This window comes from Periophthalmus magnuspinnatus, chromosome 17 (genome assembly GCF_009829125.3).
Source record: "Periophthalmus magnuspinnatus isolate fPerMag1 chromosome 17, fPerMag1.2.pri, whole genome shotgun sequence".
In the NCBI taxonomy this organism is placed as follows: domain Eukaryota; kingdom Metazoa; phylum Chordata; class Actinopteri; order Gobiiformes; family Gobiidae; genus Periophthalmus; species Periophthalmus magnuspinnatus.
The window spans coordinates 27926486-27945129 of record NC_047142.1 but is presented as its reverse complement, the minus strand read 5'-3'; the positions used below and the strand labels follow the sequence as shown (position 1 = coordinate 27945129).

General features: G+C 41.2%; 1 protein-coding gene across 1 annotated transcript in view; it reads right to left on the bottom strand.

Moving 5' to 3' along the window:
• The window catches only part of asic1c (acid-sensing (proton-gated) ion channel 1c), a 185728-nt gene that overhangs the window by 19249 nt on the left and 147835 nt on the right, over window positions 1-18644 (bottom strand). Inside the window, exons 2-3 of the mRNA XM_055228262.1 lie at window positions 9067-9217; window positions 6686-6813 (exon numbers count right to left, since the gene is read on the bottom strand). Of these exons, the coding sequence (XP_055084237.1) occupies window positions 6686-6813; window positions 9067-9217 (279 nt within the window). The remainder of the gene's footprint in view (window positions 1-6685; window positions 6814-9066; window positions 9218-18644) is intronic.

The following is an 18644-nucleotide window of genomic DNA, read 5'->3' as shown; positions in this document are numbered from 1 at the left end:
GTCATGTTCTAATGCTGTTACCTTCTCAAGAACAGCAACGTGATGTTGCTGTGATGTGTCCAGGTGATTTAAACAGGTTTTGGTGTGGTCTTCCTACGTGTGGAGGCAGGATGGCAGCTCCAGCTGCAGTTCGACAGGTGTGGGAGAGTAAAAAGGTCCCCCTTGTCCGGGTTTAAAGTCCAGCGACCATGTTTTTTGTCCTCTGTCCCAGTGATGTTTGCCCCATTCCAGTCCATAATGTGCTCAGAAATGTCAGAAATGGCCCATTTGAGTTGCTCCTGTTTTGTGTTTTGTTGGTCATGTACACGCCTTATGTCCTGAAGAAGTCAGACTGCAGATGGCACTGTCCTCCTGCCTCCAGTGGTAAAAAGACAGAACCAAAACCACTTTAAATCATAGTCTGTATAAAGAAGTGGACTAAGTGAATGTGACGTCACTCATAGCGTTCGGCTCCAGTCACATGAAGCTCATCGAGGCTAGCAGTTATATATTTGGAATTCCAACTGTGAGTATCAAAGCAACTAAAAAGCCAATCTGGAGCGAGGCTATTAAAAGTAACGCCCCTTCCCGTCCGCACCGATGTTTTAGCCGGGAGCAGGCACGTAACAACATTGTCAATCAAACCAGTTGCTAATGCTAGCAGGAGCAATCTCAAAGAAAGACAGCCTGATTTGTCTGTTATTAATGTTCATATGTTCAGTTATGGACACAATAACAAAATAAAAATAACAGGATCATGTAGAGCTGGTTAATATGACCATTTTAAGACCAAAATGACGAGTCTGACAGAAGCAGTTACGGAGAGAGGGGACACAATTTCACAATCGAAAGTGAACTGCAGTCAGAGTCGATGGAGCGAGAAGCGCTCCCATGATCACTTCCTATTTGGAACGCAGAGGTTTGCAGATTAGCTATGTCCATTTGTATTTACAGTCTATGGTTCAAATCAGCTGAAAGGATACGTCACAGTTACATTACATGGCCACTCTGAGACACTAGAGAGCAGTCCAGACTGTCAGGTATGAAAACAAACTAAACCCTAAAGAATTTATTTAAATAACTTACCAGATGACCCTTACTGGACCAAATATTTACTCTGTTTATTTCCATGCGCTCAGTTGCGTTGAACAGACTGAGTTTAAATACCACACTATAATCAATACCAAAGTCTTATTTCCCTGACAAAGATATACAAAGCAACTCTTACACTCTTTCACTACAATTTCCCATCACCTCTGGCAGCGCTGAGCAGGCTACGCCTCACCATCAAACCTCATTTAGTCAATGGGAAGTGACAGAAATAGAGAGTGAGTCAAAGAACAAAGTTGACTCAAACTGGCCAACACGATTAAGTCCGTATTAAATGCCTCCTGGTGGATGGCAGTGTGCTAACGCTATGGCCCAATATCAATCTCACATAGCTCTAGTCTGCAGGTGAAATAAAGCAGCAGTGAACAGTCAAAGCACAAAAACAAAATGAAAACAAAGGGATGTCCTGATACATATGTAACTGGGCCAGTCCATAAAACAGATGTGGAGTTTTGCAATAGTTTTCATATACATCTCTTTGGATAAGACACTTAGCATAGAGACAATAGTTGTCAAATAAAAAGTGAACCCACTTTTCTTTATCCATTTTATTTGCCGTCTTTAAATATAGTGTGTGATATGCCTCCTCTAGTGTTTTGTGTTTTGTTTTGGTCTCCAGATCAAAAACAACTGTGCTACCTTCTAGTTGACTGAACACTAAAGCCAGTATGGATCATTATAATAAGTAGAGTTCACGTTCTTAACTGCTATGTATCTGGACACCCCTTTTGAAAGTGTTAATAAAGCACATTGATTTGGCAGCTTTAATCTATCTTTAAATTAAAGCCATTTAATGATGACGCGTTTGACCAAAATAATCATTGCTGATTAGACTCTGACACAGACAACACTGCAGATGTATATGGGCACACTGGGCACACAGGGCACTCTTCCACAGGGGAGAACAACACAGTGGATGGAGTCAGTCATACTGCCATGCATGCAGTGGGCCTCATACCCTCTGCTCTTGGGTGGAGACAAAGGTTTGGAAGCCCGGGGGTACCCCAAAGCCCAGCTCGTGGAGGAACGCCGGCTCTGACTGAGAGTGCAGCTGGACTTTAATGCCGGCCTCATACGATGTCTCATCTACAGTGAGAGCAGTGTGAGCTCAAGGTTAACATGGAAGCATCCTCACAGACACATGCCAACGTTCCCAACGCTCCCAGCGCTCCCAGCACTCCCAACGCACCTAACACACCCAACACACCCAACACTCCCATTACTCCAAATGCTCCCAACACTTTAAATGTTATGCAGCTCCCAACGCTCCCAATAATGCTCTCAACCCTCCCAAAGCTCCCACTGCTCCCAAAGCTCCCACTGCTCCCAAAGCTCCCACTGCTCCCAGAGCTCCCACTGCTCCCAAAGCTCCCACTGTTCCCAAAGCTCCCGACAACAGTTTAAATGTTATGCAGCTCCCAATGCTCCCAGCGCTCCCAACGCACCCAATGCACCCAACACACCCAACACACCCACCACTCCCAGCAACATTTTAAATGTTAAGCAGCTCCTTGCGCTTCCAATGCTCCCAACCCTTCAAATAATCCTAATGCTCCCAACACTTCCACTGTTCCCAACACACACACCACTCCCAAAGCTCTCAACACTTTAAATGTTATGCAGCTCCCAACACTCTCAACACTTTAAATCTTATGAGGCTAAAGTATGGGCCAAAACTGTTGCAGAACAATTTACAAATGAGAACAGAGAGTTGCATTTACGACTCAAGTATAAAAGACGATTATTCTGTAAGTACTGGACATAAATGTGGACTGGAGCAGTGACATTTAAGGTTTGTGCCAGGTTTGCCCTTTAACTATAAGCTTTGAGCACAGAGACAAACTGAATATCCAAATATGTCGAACGCTTACAACAGCAAGAAAAGACCTAAAAAACAAATCACAAAGCTTTGAAAAGTCCAACTTAAATCCTTGTGGTATTTTGTCTTGAAGAAGTCCTGTTTTAATATAAATGTATCTATGTAATATCGAATGGTGATGGGATGTAAAGTGTTCACCAAATTGGATTTTTCTAAACTAGACTCTCCACTAATTTGCAAACTGTTCTGCCTCCACCAATGCCCCAAATATCTCTCTTTTCATGCAGCCATTTTGTATGAATCACTGTTCGTTCTGTGCTGATATCCAATTCTAGGCTCAATTGGTCTCCCTGGGCACACACAAGCTAACGTTCCCTATTCATACTTTCACCCCAACGTCCTTACAAACATCGTAAGTGTTTTTCTCTGCTTCTATTGAAGAAACGGTAACGGAAACTCACCGGAGATGGACTGAAATAAACATGGGGCAGATTTTAATGGCAGCCTAATGAATTCAGCCACTGCTTTCATATTGTAAACGTGTCTTTTGGCTGTCTGGGCCGCTCACGTCAGGATTATAGATGATGAAGAGGGCTGTCTGCTAGGACAAACTTTTATGACAGTGATTAATTCAGCAAATTTCCAAAATGTCTGAATGCATTTGGAAGAGCAGTGGATTTCAAAAGGAGACATATTAAAAACAGTAAAATTTGCCATCTCTGTGGTGTCCAAGTCCCTGCAACTCCATCTTCCCATGTTATTGTGCTATAATGGGTGAGAATGAGTCATCACGAGCAAAAACAACAAAAAGACATCATTTAGCTCGTCCTGATGAAGCAACCAAAGCCATTAACTTGAGGAGCAAAATCGTTAAAATTAGGCTTGATTAATAACTAAAGTAATGACTTTGATTTACTGTCGGAGCGTTCGCCGCTTCACCACTTCACAAAGGCTCATACTGCAGAGGGAATTTTTAATGAGCCTTCAGGCAACACAGCGCCGAACCTGTGTTATCAAAGTGAATCAGAGCCAGAGCCTTTGTTCCACTTCCACCATTTTCTTTTTAAAGGTTAGATTTGCTTCAAAATTATGTTCTAAAAAATAAATGAGGAATACTTTTAAAAAATCTGAGATATTCACCTTTGAGGACCAAATATCATCAAAGCAAATGGCATTTTGGATCAAGAAAACTGTGAGAAAACAGGTGGGACCAAGTGGTTGCAAGTCTCATGTAAGTCAAGTCTTTGGCCTCAAGTCCGAGCCAAGTCCAGAGGCACAAACAGGCAAGTCCAAGTAAAGTCCCGACTCACAGACAAGTCTAAGTCTTGTCCCAAGTCACAGGCAAGTCCAAGTCAAGTCCCAAGTCACAGACAGACAAGTCTGTTGAGCTTCAAGTCATATTACGTCTTCAAAATCAACGTACCAAATAATGCTTATATTTTTGCAGTTTATATGGTTTTAAACTAAATTATACTACCTAAAAAAATCATGGTGATAAATATAGTTGTTTGTTGCAATATTTTGGAGAGGCAAACAGACATGTTCCTTTTTGCTTTTAAAAAGATCTTAGTGTGACTCATTACTGTCATAATCCAAAAGTGGTTAATAACACTTATTTCTCCATGCAGTCTACACTGAAATCAACCAAAGCATCATGGTCTATGTTTTTAACTGTTGTTGCAGTCAAACAATTCATTTCAGAGGAGCTTATAATCCCCTTATTATGACAGGCCCAATATTATTATGAGACATTTGTCCAAACATTTGTCCAAACGATCTCACAGTGTTTCAGTTACTCCCTAGTAACATATACATGAGTGGGGAGGGACATATTCCAGGTTGCTTCTTTAAAATTAAGCACTAAAAGTATCAACTATATAGAGAAAAGTGTTGTTTATGTTTTAACTTTTTTTTTAACCATCAAGTCATGTCACGTCATAGGGCTATAGTCAAGTCAAGTCCCAAGTCAGTAGCCTTAAATCCACGACAAGTCCTTAGTCTTAGTCCATTTGATTAAGTCTCAAGTCAAAAGAGTAACTCAAGTCTGACTCAGGTCCCAGTCCCACCTCTGTAAAGTGCAGTTTAAGGTGAACATGAACATGTTACAGCCGTCAGGACAGGAAGCTCTAGTCTACCATTATAATATAGATTTTAGTAAGGTTTAATTTTTTTCCTTATCAATTGTTGAAAAATGCTACAGGCAGAATGCACTGTCTGAAAAGCACCCAGCTAACCAAGCGTAGCATATTTATTCCATGCTCTGTTCCATTAGCAGGCAGGTGAGCAGCGTTGTGATATAGACTGCGCTCTGTCTAAACTACAAAATGGAAAATCGAGTATGGCGTTGTGTATTGACCCCGTACACACACGACTGCCAATCAATCGCGTCTCCAATTCAGATATTATTTTTCCTCCTGGTTTGAAGGCAGAGGAAATAAGTCTGGGAATAAGCCTGTACTGTCAGCCGCGGGCGACGCAGCGTTCTTCCATTTTAGACGCTCAAACTTTGATTCTGTCTCTTAATCAATGTGGATGTCCTTCCAAATAGCTGCAGGTGCCTATTGTCATGGAGAATACTGTGGGAGCTGTTACAGAGGAAATAATGGGACAGGTGAGGGAGTCGGCTTGAATTTAAAAGCTGAGTATGGAAGCGTGGAAATAAAATATGTCTTGGAGAGGCCAGTTTTCTGTAGTTTGGTGTAGACTCAAAAGAATAATTACTTTGGTTATTTGAGTTCTGCAGATGGTTTCATATTTACTGGAAGTTTAAAGGTCCTATATTACACAGAGTGGACTCTTGTGAGCTTTAAGTCATGTTCTAATGTTGTTACTGCCTCAAAAACAGACCTGGAGTTGTGTTTTGCTCCATTCGCACATGTTTGAGTAGCACCTTATTAATAATCAAAATGCTCTGTTCCACCTCGTGATGTCATGAAGCTTATTGTTCAGTATATTTTTGATGGAACAATAATTTTTGGAGGTCACTATATATCATGGGGATTTTTTGTTACTTTTTTGGCTAAAAGACTTGAGCTGTAGAGGGTGAAATAATTAACTCCTACGATTCAGAGTTTGTGTTTTAAACATGTGTGAATGAAACAAAACACAACTCCTGATCTGTTTGTGATGAGGAAACAACACTAGAACAGAGATCAGTGAATAGTGTAACAGTGTAACATGGGCCCTTTAAGTTAATACTTAAAATAACAGTTTGAAACATGTCAGATGTTCCACTTCTCTATTTAGCTGCAGAAGTGTTAAATATGTTTCTAAGTTTTAACTGCCTGCACTAAAATCCCTTCTAGTTTGCTGTGCTTTTGCTCAAAGTCAGCCAATGTGAGACCAGATTTCAGGGCCTGATTAAATACGGCAAGTCTGTGCAGCCAAATCAAAGGTGCGAAATGTGTTTTTGCCAAATGCTTCAATGATACTTTCTCTTTTCAGATGGCCACGTTAAAGCTGTTTAGAAGCCGTGAAGGCGCTCTGTGGAGTAAAACAAACAGTACGGGTTGCCAGATACTATTTGCCTGCTGAGAAGTCATCCTCTTGGCTCCGTTAACACAGTATGCTCACAGTCGTTACTTTGGTCCAACTCTGTCAATATTCTTTGGCTTCACTTCTCACTGCCTGTTTTTGTCACACCTTTCTATGAACATTTATCAGGAGGGCAGTAAGCATCCGATTTTGCTCCAGGCTTGGTGACAACACGGAAATGGTGCGAACTGGGGGACCAACACAAAATAAGGCAGGAGAAAGTCAGTGGCTGGAGGCAGGTACCAGTTGCTGTTGACAAGAGACAAAAGTTTGAAAACCGGGGGCTACTCCGAACCCCAGCTGGTCAATGAAGGGTGGCTCGTCCTGGCTGTGGATCTGAACCTTGATTCCTGCTTCGTATGAGGTCTCATCTGTGGATATAGTCACAACATGTCACCAGGGCCTTTGGGGAGTTCACTGGATCTGACATTTATGGAGTCACTGTGATGGAAAACAGCCCCACAAACCTGGAAATATGGCCACCATCTCCTGTTGCCAAAAAGTGATAGATGAGTTGCTATAAACAGGGGTGTTGACGGGGGGCCCATGTGAGTTTTTTTTATTTCTTTTTTTTTTTTTTACCAAGGGCCCCCAGATTTCTGTTGACAGGCCTGATTATAAAATGTGTATGTAACATGTGTATGTAACATGTAACATGTGTATCTAACATGTGTATGTAACATGTAACATGTGTATGTAATATGTGTATGTTGGGTAAAGGTTTAGTCCAAAGCACACACTACAGAACAGTATTCAAAGGATCTGTCTGTAACTGTATGTCACTTTTCCAGTAGAGGGTCTGCCACCTACTTGTTTCCATGAAGATATATTTTTGCTTTGCTTGGAATTAGGGATGCATCAATCCAGATTATATCAATGTTACAATATTGATGCCAATACTTTGGCTTTAAGTGTCTGCTTATACCCGATATCAACTAATACCAAGGCAGAGACTCAAAACAGCATTTGTTTCCTTTAAACAAATGATGTATTGTTTAAAAAAATCCCAATGTGTTTTGGAACTGTTTTTATCATTTAAAGTAACTACAGAACAAATATATTACAAGGTGTTTGGTTCAGAAACTGAACCCCATCCGATACCAGTATTGTATCGGTGCATGACCCACGGTATGACATTAAATATCCATCATCACGGAGACAAACAGGCAGCATCAGAAGGGTACATTACAGGTCAGATCTGTGGAGAGGTGACCTCACTCAAAGTATGAATTCATGTTTTACAAGGTATTTTTGAGCAACACAAACGCCACTCTTGAAATACATGAATAACAGAAAAGTTTAATGCCACACTGTGTAATATTCCAGGCACATCTCCAGAGAGACAAACAGATGGCAGAGCCACCACCAGAAAAGTCACTAATGCGGCTTTAAAAGAGCTGCTGATTTAGCGGAGAGCACATATGCAGAGCAAGGTGTGGAAAGGTTCACTGCTCAATAAAAGAACAGCCAAAGTGAGTTTGAGTTTCCATTTGGCGTTTTTAGAGAGGCGCTGATGAACTTGGAACAAATTTCAGAATGGCAAAAACAAAGTATTTAGCAACTGTTGTTCTACTGCCTGAAAAGCCCACAGCCCAGTGCTCCTGGATGCATTCAGAGCTGAGTAATGAGGATTAGAGTCATATGGTTCTGAACTGTCCAAACGGCTGCTTCCTTGGTTTAGTGTTTTCCATCACAGTGAGAGCAAACAGTTACCTGATGTAGGATTAAAAAAACAAAACAAATTTAATTACAAAAGCTAATGAACACACACAGACATAATGATGAAGTTGATAAAGTGAATAAGTCAGTGTCATTAGCTGCTCTCTGCTCCGAGCCCTAAACCTCAGAGTATGTGAAGTGTTTTCTTGGTCTAAATCAGTGTGCGCTCAGAACAGACCATGAACTACACGATCAAAGAGATATGCAGATGTTATTTTTATCCTTAGGCCTTTTATCGTGTGATTCAAATAGACGCTGAAACAATTATAGACAAGAGTCTCTGCTGCTGTACAAGTTAAAGATTATATACAGTGAAATACAGCCATAAATACAACCAAATCTGCGAACTAAAATGTATAAGATTTTAACAAGTAACGACAGAACAACTTTGAGACTTTCTGGACCAACAAAAACCTATAAATTGTCTTATTAGATCAGGTTATACGTCCAATCGACTGAACCAATATCTGAAGTCAATATCTGATCCAGCAAATGCTCCAGGATTAGCGCAAATATCTGATTCCACTATCGATCCCTTATTAACATAACTGTAATTTGCACATTTTTATCCATTTTGTTTTGTATTTGTATTCTTATTTGTTTACTAAAGTATACTTTTTGGTGAAGGGTCCGCCCCCCTGCTGTACTCTGGAATGTTCCACTGTATGGCAGTAAGTAAAGTAAGTCATCTTTCATCTATTTAATCACATTTTTTCATTGCCAAAAACTAATTGGGTAGGTTGAATCACCTTCTAAGATTGTTTTTCATGACATTCAAGGCAAATGAGGGTCTCCATGGAGAACAGAAGGTTTTGGACCCTCCACCTGAGAACTTACTCTTACTGTTTTAATACAGACACGACACTTTCCCAGGAAGCCGCTGACCCTGTGTGTGTTTCACTGACCTGTCTCTCCCCACACAGGCAGATACTCGTCCTGTTGGATGTCCAGCATGATCTCCAGCCCGTTCCCCGTTCCACCCTTCAGTGTGGTGAGCAGTGGGTTGCCGTCTTGCCCGGAGTTGAACGTGTAGCACTTTCCGTATCTTGTGTAAATCTACAAAACAGGAAAGAACATGGTCATTACACACAAGCACATAACTTGAGCTGGATAGAACGTCTTTTTAAAGCAATTTGATCTTTTTAAAGCAACAACGGACAACTTTAAAGTGAAGGCACATCAGCGATATGACTCTGTGGAAGCAGAATGTTAAGGCCACACTGCGGAACATTCTCCATAGAGACAGATTGTATGGCATAAAAGAAATACAATTCACATGGTGACAAGCAAGGTCTGTGGAGCGACAGTAGCTCAGTTGGTAGAATGTGTCCACTTCCGAAGGTTGGTGGTTTGAATCCCACTCTCGACATGAACATCATTGGTAGAGCGGTCAGATCCACTGACCCACAGGTTAGCGGTGCGATTCCAGCTCCCACGAATGAATGCTGTCGCCATCCCCAGTCTCTGTGTACAATGTGATTGTCTGTGTGAATGTGTCTGTGAATGGGGGAGTGGTTCATTGAGGTAAAGGGCTTTGAGCCTTGAAGGTGGAAAAATGCATTAGAAAACTGTAACCACTGACCACTGAGATGCTCATTGAGTGGAACCAAGTTCCATATTTGGAATTCCAAACTTGAGTATCATAGCAACCAAAGAGCCAATCTGGAGCAAGCCTGTTGAAGGTAATGCCCCTTCCCTTTTGCTGGGACAGTGCAGTAACTCTGTCAATCAAACTTGTTGCTAACACTAGCAGGAGTGACCTCAGGGAAAGAAGGCGCTTGATTTGTCTGTTATCAATGTTCATATCTTGATTTACAGACACAAATAGTGAAATAAAAACCCCAGGATCATGTAGAGTGGGTTAATACGAACATTTAAGACCAAAATGACGAGTCTGACAGCAACAGTTACAGAGAGAGGGGACACAGTTTTTCAATAGAAAGTGAATTGGAGCCAGAGTCAGTGGAGCTGGAAGCATGCCTATGATCACTTCCTGTTTGGAAGCAGCTGGTTAGCAGGTTAGCTATGTCATTTATTGTCATTTATATATACAGTCTATGGTTTATCATGATATTTGTATTTAGAAGTATATTGTACTTTAAAACGTGTTATTGTGACAGGCCTACATTTATATATACATCAAAAACCTGGCATCACCAAACGCTGGTCCAAACAAACATTAACTATCCCCAAGCCTAAAGCTGACAGATGCAAACAGGTGGGCCAGATTTCAGATGTGACCTGTAATTGGGCTCGACAGCTCATCTCTGCACAGGCTCCAGGTCACACACCTGTGCACCTGCGCAGACAAATGAACGAGCGTCTCCTAAGCAGACATCAGTCTTATCACCTCATTTCACTCTAAATGTCCTCGGGGTAAAGCAGAGCCAAGATTAACGCCAAACATCTGAGCCAAAGCCACTCTGAATGGGTAAACATCCACTAAATGGGTGTATGTCTAGACTGGAATCTGTTCAGAGACCCAGTCGTGCATTTGTGGATCTCACTAGTGCCCAAAGACAGAGAGGAGGGTTTAAACCAGTCCTATTGTGCTTGTCTCTATATAGTTCTCATCGCTGACACCTGTGGATCATTATGTTACAATTTACACATTTTAAATCACAATATTCATCTAAAACCACTTAAGAAACAAAACAAGTTCCTTGTTAGAAAACTGCTGTGTATAATGGGAGCCTCCTATGGTTAGCTGCACATTACACATCGCATATCGCGTCACAGTGGGCGTGTACATCACAGTGGGCGTGTACGTCAGAGTGAGCGTGTAACGGTGGAGGTTCAACAGGGGTAGATCGACAAAATGGCGTCTTGGAAATTGTTGATTAAAGTTTACTCAAACATGAATCACTCAATGAGGCTCAATGAGAAGAAACAACTAGAACATGGTTAAGACATGGTTAAGATTGAAAAGTCCAGTTTGCAAGATAGGTCTGATTTAAATAACAAAATTACGGGTTCCAGAGACATTTTCACACTTGTGGAGCTGGGAGCCATGTCGGCATGCTCTATGTGGCAAATGTGACACAGCGTAAGCTCATTAAAGTTGTTTGGTGAAAGTGAGTCTGGGAGCACTTTCAATGGTGCTGTTTCAAATAAGACGATCTGCCTTAAAATGATTAGATTGTATGATGCTTTATGAATGACACAATCGTGTTGATACAAAGTTTCAGATTTTAAATGTTATCAAATGAAAATAAAATGAAAAATTCAAAGAGACACCATCAGGTAACACCACCAAAGGTAAAAAGAAGTTTTTTTAAGCTTGTAAAAATGTCAGTTTTTATTAGAACAAACCTGCAAATGTCAAATTTAACCTAACTAAAATGTAGGTAATTCATTTTCTTAAACTCACTGACTCATCAGTCAATAAAAGGGGATGTCAAAACTTTTTTATACATATATATTTTTTTTAAAACTACAAAAATAGTAAGCTTTAAATCAGACCTGTTCTACAAATTGTTTTGTTCAGATCTTTATCCATGTTTAGTCGTTTCTTCTCATTGAGCTTCTGAAGTTGTATTTGGAGTGATTCATGTTTGAGTAATCGTTAATCGACTATTTTCAAGACGCCATCTTGCCGAGCTACCCCCATTTAACCTCCACCAATACATGCCCACTGTGGCGTACACCCACTGTGATATACATGTCCACTGTGACATATGCACTTTCTTCTCCAGTTTTATTTTCTTAATCGGTGATACTCGTAGGATTTGGCAGTGCGCGTAGTCATTTTGGTACAAATGAAAAATGATGTGCTGCTCTAGTGTGATGTCCAGCTGTCCATAGGGGGCGCTGACAGCATTGCTGTGATGATGTTTAAGGCGACGTCAGCTCCCACTGGGCACTGCAATTTCTAACGCAGAAGTCAGCGACCTTGTTTCTTTTATTAAGCTGTTTTTGAAGAATATTGTGATTTAAATTGTGTAAATTATAACATAATGATCCACAGAGATGAGAACTATAGAGACACAAGCACAATAGGGCTGAACATGAGTTTCAGCTTAGTGTTTACAGGCACCATTTTAAAGACTCATCATTTCATATAATATTTTGTTGACTGCTTTGGCAAAGGTACTCATTTTTCATCACATTGAAACCCACAGATATGGAACAAACGTCATTCCAAAACACTGGACAATATTAAAGGGCCCATATTCCTCTATTCTCTGATCTATTCTAATGTTGTTTCCTCATCACAAACAGACCTGGAGTTGTGTTTAGTTTCATTCACACATGTTTACTACACAAACCCTGCATGTTTAGGTTGAGTTCTTCTCTCAAACAGAAAACACTCTGTTCCACCTTGTGATGTCATCATGTGGTAATACAGGAAGTGCTCTCTGTTCTAATGTTGTTTCCTCATTAAAACAGAGAGCATTTCCTGTATTACCACTGTGTGAAGTGCTCCACTGTGTTTTTAAAGTCTATACACCTTCACCAGAATCATTTGGATAATTTCAGTTCTGGAATTACCAATCTCTACTGAACTAAAGGTAAAAGGAGCTGTTAACTTGAAAACTACCACTTCATGACATCACAAGGTGGAACAGAGCACTTTGAGCTTTGGAGATATAGACAGACTAATAATAAAGTGTTACTCAAACAAGTGAACAAAACACAACTCCAGGTCTGTTTTTTTTTTTTTTTAGAACGTAACAGCATTAGAACATGACTTAAAGCTACAAGAGTCCATTTAGTGTAATACAGGACCTTTAAACTTACATGATGTTGTACTATGTTAAAGTAGAAGTATAGAATGGTTCAGTTTATATTCCTCTGCAGAGATGCTCTCAGTGAGCTTGTTCAAACTGTCTGAGTGATAGCAACAATATGAGAATGGCCTGCGCTCTACACAAAGCCACCTGTTTGAGCTCTGCTGCAGCCATCCACGCTCTGGCTCAGATTCCTAACATTTGCCTCACATTCTATAAAACAGACCCAAAACAGCCTCTTATGGCGTCTTCATTGCAGATTTTTCACTTTGGCAGTCTCAGTCCAAACAGTTCCCCATCAAACCTCTGGCTCGCGCTGTCACAGGAGATTGGAAGATGACTTGATTTGGAAGTAAATCCAAAGTATTCCCAGAGAGTTGGAGGTCAGGGTCAGAGGCATCCGGAGAACACTGAAGCGGCACAGAAAACTCTCCAGAGACGCAGAGCCAGCCTTCCATGTCTGGCTTTAGACAGAGCAGCACAGAGCCACACAAGACACTCTGGCTCCTCTCTGCTGCTTGTTATAATGAGCCACTGGAAATGACAAGACACAAGTACAAACCCAATGAAATCCCAATGAAATGTTTTATATATTTATCCTCATGACATTTTCATGGATCACACTTTGAATAATAAAGAACATAGCAAATGCAAGTGGCCCATCACAAAGAGTACATCTCCCACATGTTAGGGCCATATGAACCGTCTCACACTCTGAGGACATCAGGGACTGGCCTCCTGATGTAGTCCTGCTGTAGTCCCGCTTTAGTCCTGATGTAGTCCTGATGTAGTCCTGCTTTAGTCCTGATGTAGTCCTGGTGTAGTCCTACTTTAGTCCTGCTTTAGTCCTTCTTTTGTCCTGCTTTAGTCCTGGTTCAGTCCTAGTTTAGTCCTGCTTTAGTCCTGATGTAGTCCTGTTGTAGTCCTGATGTAGTCCTGCTTTAGTCCTGCTTTAGTCCTTCTTTTGTCCTGCTTTAGTCCTAGTTTAGTCCTGCTTTAGTCCTGATGTAGCCCTGCTTTAGTCCTCCTTTAGTCCTGATGTAGACCTGCTTTAGTCCTGATGTAGACCTGCTTTAGTCCTCCTTTAGGCCTGCTTTAGTCCTGATGTAGACCTGCTTTAGTCCTCCTTTAGGCCTGCTTTAGTCCTGATGTAGCCCTGCTTTAGTCCTCCTTTAGGCCTGCTTTAGTTCTGTTTTAGTCCTGATGTAGACCTGCTTTAGTCCTAGTTTAGTCCTGCTTTAGTCCTGCTTTGGTCCTGATGTAGTCCTGGTTTAGTCCTGGTCTAGTCCTGGTTTAGTTCTGGTTTAGTCCTGGTTTAGCCCTGGTTTAGTTCTGGTTTAGTCCTGGTTTAGTCCTGTTTTAGTCTAGGTTCAGTCCTAGTTTAGTTCTGGTTTAGTCCTGGTTTAGTCTTGGTTCAGTCCTGGTTTAATCCTGGTTTAGTTTTGGTTTAGTTCTGGTTTAGTCCTGGTTTAGTCTTGTTTTAGTCTAGGTTCAGTCCTAGTTTAGTTCTGGTTTAGTCCTGGTTTAGTCTTGGTTCAGTCCTGGTTTAATCCTGGTTTAGTCTTGGTTTAGTTCTGGTTTAGTCCTGGTTTAGTCTTGTTTTAGTCTAGGTTCAGTCCTAGTTTAGTTCTGGTTTAGTCCTGGTTTAGTTCTGTGCAGGTTTAGCTAGGTATTTCCTTTTATGGGGTATTTACTGTAACACATCACATATTTAGATCACCATGTTTCCTTTTATTGTTTTGAAATGCCAAAACAACGTATTAACATGTTTTAAATTTCACTCTGAGACTCTCTGCCCTTTGCTCTCTGTGCTAAGTCACTCCCCCTTCAGACCACTATTACAACACAATCAGTGTGCATTTCACTAATGAAACTACTGCACATCACATCAGGTTTGCCAAGTTGTAGTGTATTGTTTAGTATCGTGTTTTAGTACATTTATGGAGAGTTGCTGTGCAGGGGTGTGGATCGTGTCAGCTTGTGGAACATTGGACAGAACTGTTTGAATAGGGCCCAAGAGAGATCTCTAGATTACTCAAACATGGATGACATCTAAAACCTCTTCAGGAGTGTTTTTGATGAGGGAACAGCATTAGAACATGGTACATTTTTTTGCATAATACCTCTTCTTTAAGTTACAAACACAAGCTGAATACAGGAGTGACATCTGAAATGATCTGAAACTGTGATGTGTTCTTTGGTAGAATTGTATGGACCAAACCATTTTGTTGGTATTTGATGTTCAGATTCCATTGTTTACTTCATTAATATATACAACGTAAACTTTGGAAACAGAGAGATTATTACATTTAGCTGTATAAATTCTGACATAAAGCGGCTTGTGTTTTAATTAGCGAGTGTCATATTTGAAAAGATCCTTGTATTTTCATGTTTTTTTTATTACACTGTTGCGATCGAGGGGAGAACGTGGCCCTCGTTCCCTCTAAAACATGTTTACAGCGGCAGTTTTCCAGTTTTTCCATTATTGCTCCACATTGGCTCCAGACTGTCAGCGATTACGCTGAGGAGCACATGGGAAAGAATTATATTTTAAATGAACAATCCACCGCTGCAGAAGATGATTGTTTTCATGGCACTGGTTTGATCTGTTTGTGATCGTATATGTGCAGGTCCATAACAAAACTGATGGAACAAGCATAGGGCCTAAACATCTACAATCCCTTAGCCAATCAGGATGCAGAACACAATGCACGTTCATACGCTGCACCATGCAAAATCGCACAAAAATATCCGCAAAACAGCAAGATCGTGAAAAGTGAACCGCGATATAGTGAGAGACAAGTGCATAAAGAAGTGGACTAAGTGAGTGTGGCGTCACCCTCAGCATTAAGCTCTAGTCAAATGAAGCTCATCGAGGCTAGAGCAGTTATAGGGGTGAATTTGAAGCAGAGTTCCATATTTGGAATTCTGACTGTGAGTAACATAGCTACTAAAGAGCTCATCAGGAGTGAGGCTGTTGAAGGCAACGCCCCTTCCTGCCCACACCTCTGGCCCGTATAACTGCTGGCCTCAATGAGCTTCATTTGACTGGAGCAGAACACTGTGGTGACGTCACACTCACCCAGTCCACTTCTTTATACAGACTGTTATACAGACTTTCTTCTATAAAGCAATTTGAATTACTTTATGTACCAACTGTGCTATACAAATAAACTCGCCTCGCCGCTATAATGCAGCTTCTCACCATCAGCACATCAGGTCATTTCTGTTTCCTCTGGTTTATTATGGAGTCAAAGCAATTAAATAATTCAACATAATGTATAAAAAAGTGGAGCCAGAGTCGATGGAGCCAGATGCGCACCAATGCTCACTCCGTTTGTAACACAGCAGCTAGCAGGTTAGCTATGTCCATTTATATAAATAGTCTATGGTAATTCGATGGTGATGTATGTGTTTCCTCCCACAAAAATACAGGCTGCGTTTAACAGCAGAACACTTGTGTGTTCCTTTTGAATAATTCTCATTCTAAACAGTAATGCATCAGCAGCGTCTCTCTCTGCATAATGAAACGCTCCCATTCTAGAGTTTGAGGGTCTACACTTTTTTCTCTTGGACTTGTCGTTGTAATGTACGACCTCCCGAGCCTCGTTTATTTCTTTGGGGTGGTGTTCTGCAGTTCCTTAAAAAATGAATGAGTTTAATATCTTACGACTTAAATTGGGAAAGTGAGGGTGAATTTTCAAACAGGGTTATAAATCTTCAGACCCTCAAGATGTTTAATTAAAAAAAACAAGATTTCAGCTAATTTATGTGCTCTGAATTATTAATGTTTTCATTTTCTCTTACAACAGCAGAAACAATTTATAGAGTGTGGAGGGTGGAAACAAAACTGAAGGCTGACAGATCCAACCCACAGACTGTGTAAAGAAGTGGACTCAGTGAATGTGATGTCACCCACAGCATTCGACTGCAACTGAAGCTCATCGAGGCTAGCAGCTATAGCGGCCAATTTGGAGCCTAGTTTCATATTTGGAATTCTGACCACGAGTATCATAGCAACTAAAAAGCGGTTCTGGAGCGAGGCGGTTGAAGGTAACGCCCCTTCCTGCTCACACCAGTTTAGCAGGGAGTGGGTGCTTTGCAACGCAGTCAATCAAACCTGTTGCTAACGCTAACTTGGGGAAAAAAGGTGCCTGATTTGTCTGTTGAAGTTCATGTTTTCATATCTTGATTTACAGACACAATAGTAAAATTAAAGCCGCAAGCGGCATCGAACGGCCCTCGCGGGCCGTGCTTCGCACTCGGCCGACCCCGCACTCCCTGTGGGTGGCGCTGACGTGCCACTTGTCCCTTTTTTATTGCGGCTTTGGGCTGCACTTGTCACCAAACAAGTCAAAACACATTGGAAGTGCTGATGCACAAAATGCAAAAACATGTGGTTTCCAGGCATCGCCATGGCAACACCGTGCAAAATACAAACTTGGCCCCCAGGACTTTTTTGACGGGGACGACCTGAAGAATCACTGTGGAAAATTGTATGTTCGTCGTTGACGGTAATAAGTCGTTATAAGACTTTGAAATGTACGAAAATTTGGAAATTTTCCCATTAGGATAACATGGGCGCTCTCGCGCATCGCCATGGTAACACAGTGAAAAATATGACTTGGGTCTGATTGACTTTTTTGATCAGGATGACATGAAGAGTCATAGTGCCAAATTTCACATTATTCCATGAAACTAATATTTTTCCCATGAATGGGAAAAATTGGGAGGATTCCCATTAGGATAACATTGGCAGTTTGGCGCATCGCCATGGCAACACGGTGCAAAAGACGACATAGGTCTGATTGACTTTATTGATTGGGATGACCCAATGGAATTTTGTGTCAAATTTGGTAACATTTGGGAAAACTAAATTTTCGGCCTTCCATACAAATTTATCAGATGTTCTGTAGAGGGCGCTATTGCGCCAAATTAGTTTCTATCATAATGAGTAGCTTTAGACCCAAAAGTTTTACAACTGATTAGAATTTGAGCCAAATCGGACTTTGCTTGCGCAAACAGGAGCAAATTTTGAAATTTGAAAATTGCAAAAATTCCGATGGAAATTTGTGGCTTCGCCGCACGGAAACCGTAAAAGGGATCATCATGAATTGGATAACTTTTGATGCCCCACTTGTCTAGATGATGTACAGTGATTTTCAGCCCAGCCGGTGATGCGCCTTCAGAGGAGTTGACGAAAATGCGAGGTCAGCGAAAACGCTGAGTCGGCATTTTGGAATTTTCAATCCAAGATGGCTGACTTCCGGTGAGTCAAAGGGCGTGGCCATAATAATATTTTTTGTTTGGCATCACTTGAAGAATGCATGTACCGAATTTCGTGGCTGTATGAAAAAGTTGACGTCGACGTCTCCCATTGACGTCAAAAATTTGACTTTTGCAGAGGGCGCTGTCGCGCCATTTTTTTATGCCCAATGACGCACCACATAAAAAAATAAATTTTTCACTAGACCTGAATTATGGGCAAAATTTTGTGAGTTTTTGAATATGTTCAGGGGGTCAAATTACTGCTCAAAGAGCAGAAGAAAGAAGAAATAAAAATTAAAGCCGCAAGCGGCATCGAACGGCCCTCGCGGGCCGTGCTTCGCACTAGGCCGGCCCCGCACTCCCTGTGGGTGGCGCTGACGCGCCACTTGCCTCTGTTTTATTGCGGCTTTGGACTCCGTTTGGCACCAAATAAGTGAAAAGACATTGGAAGTGCTGATGCACAAAATTGCAAAATTTGGGTTTTT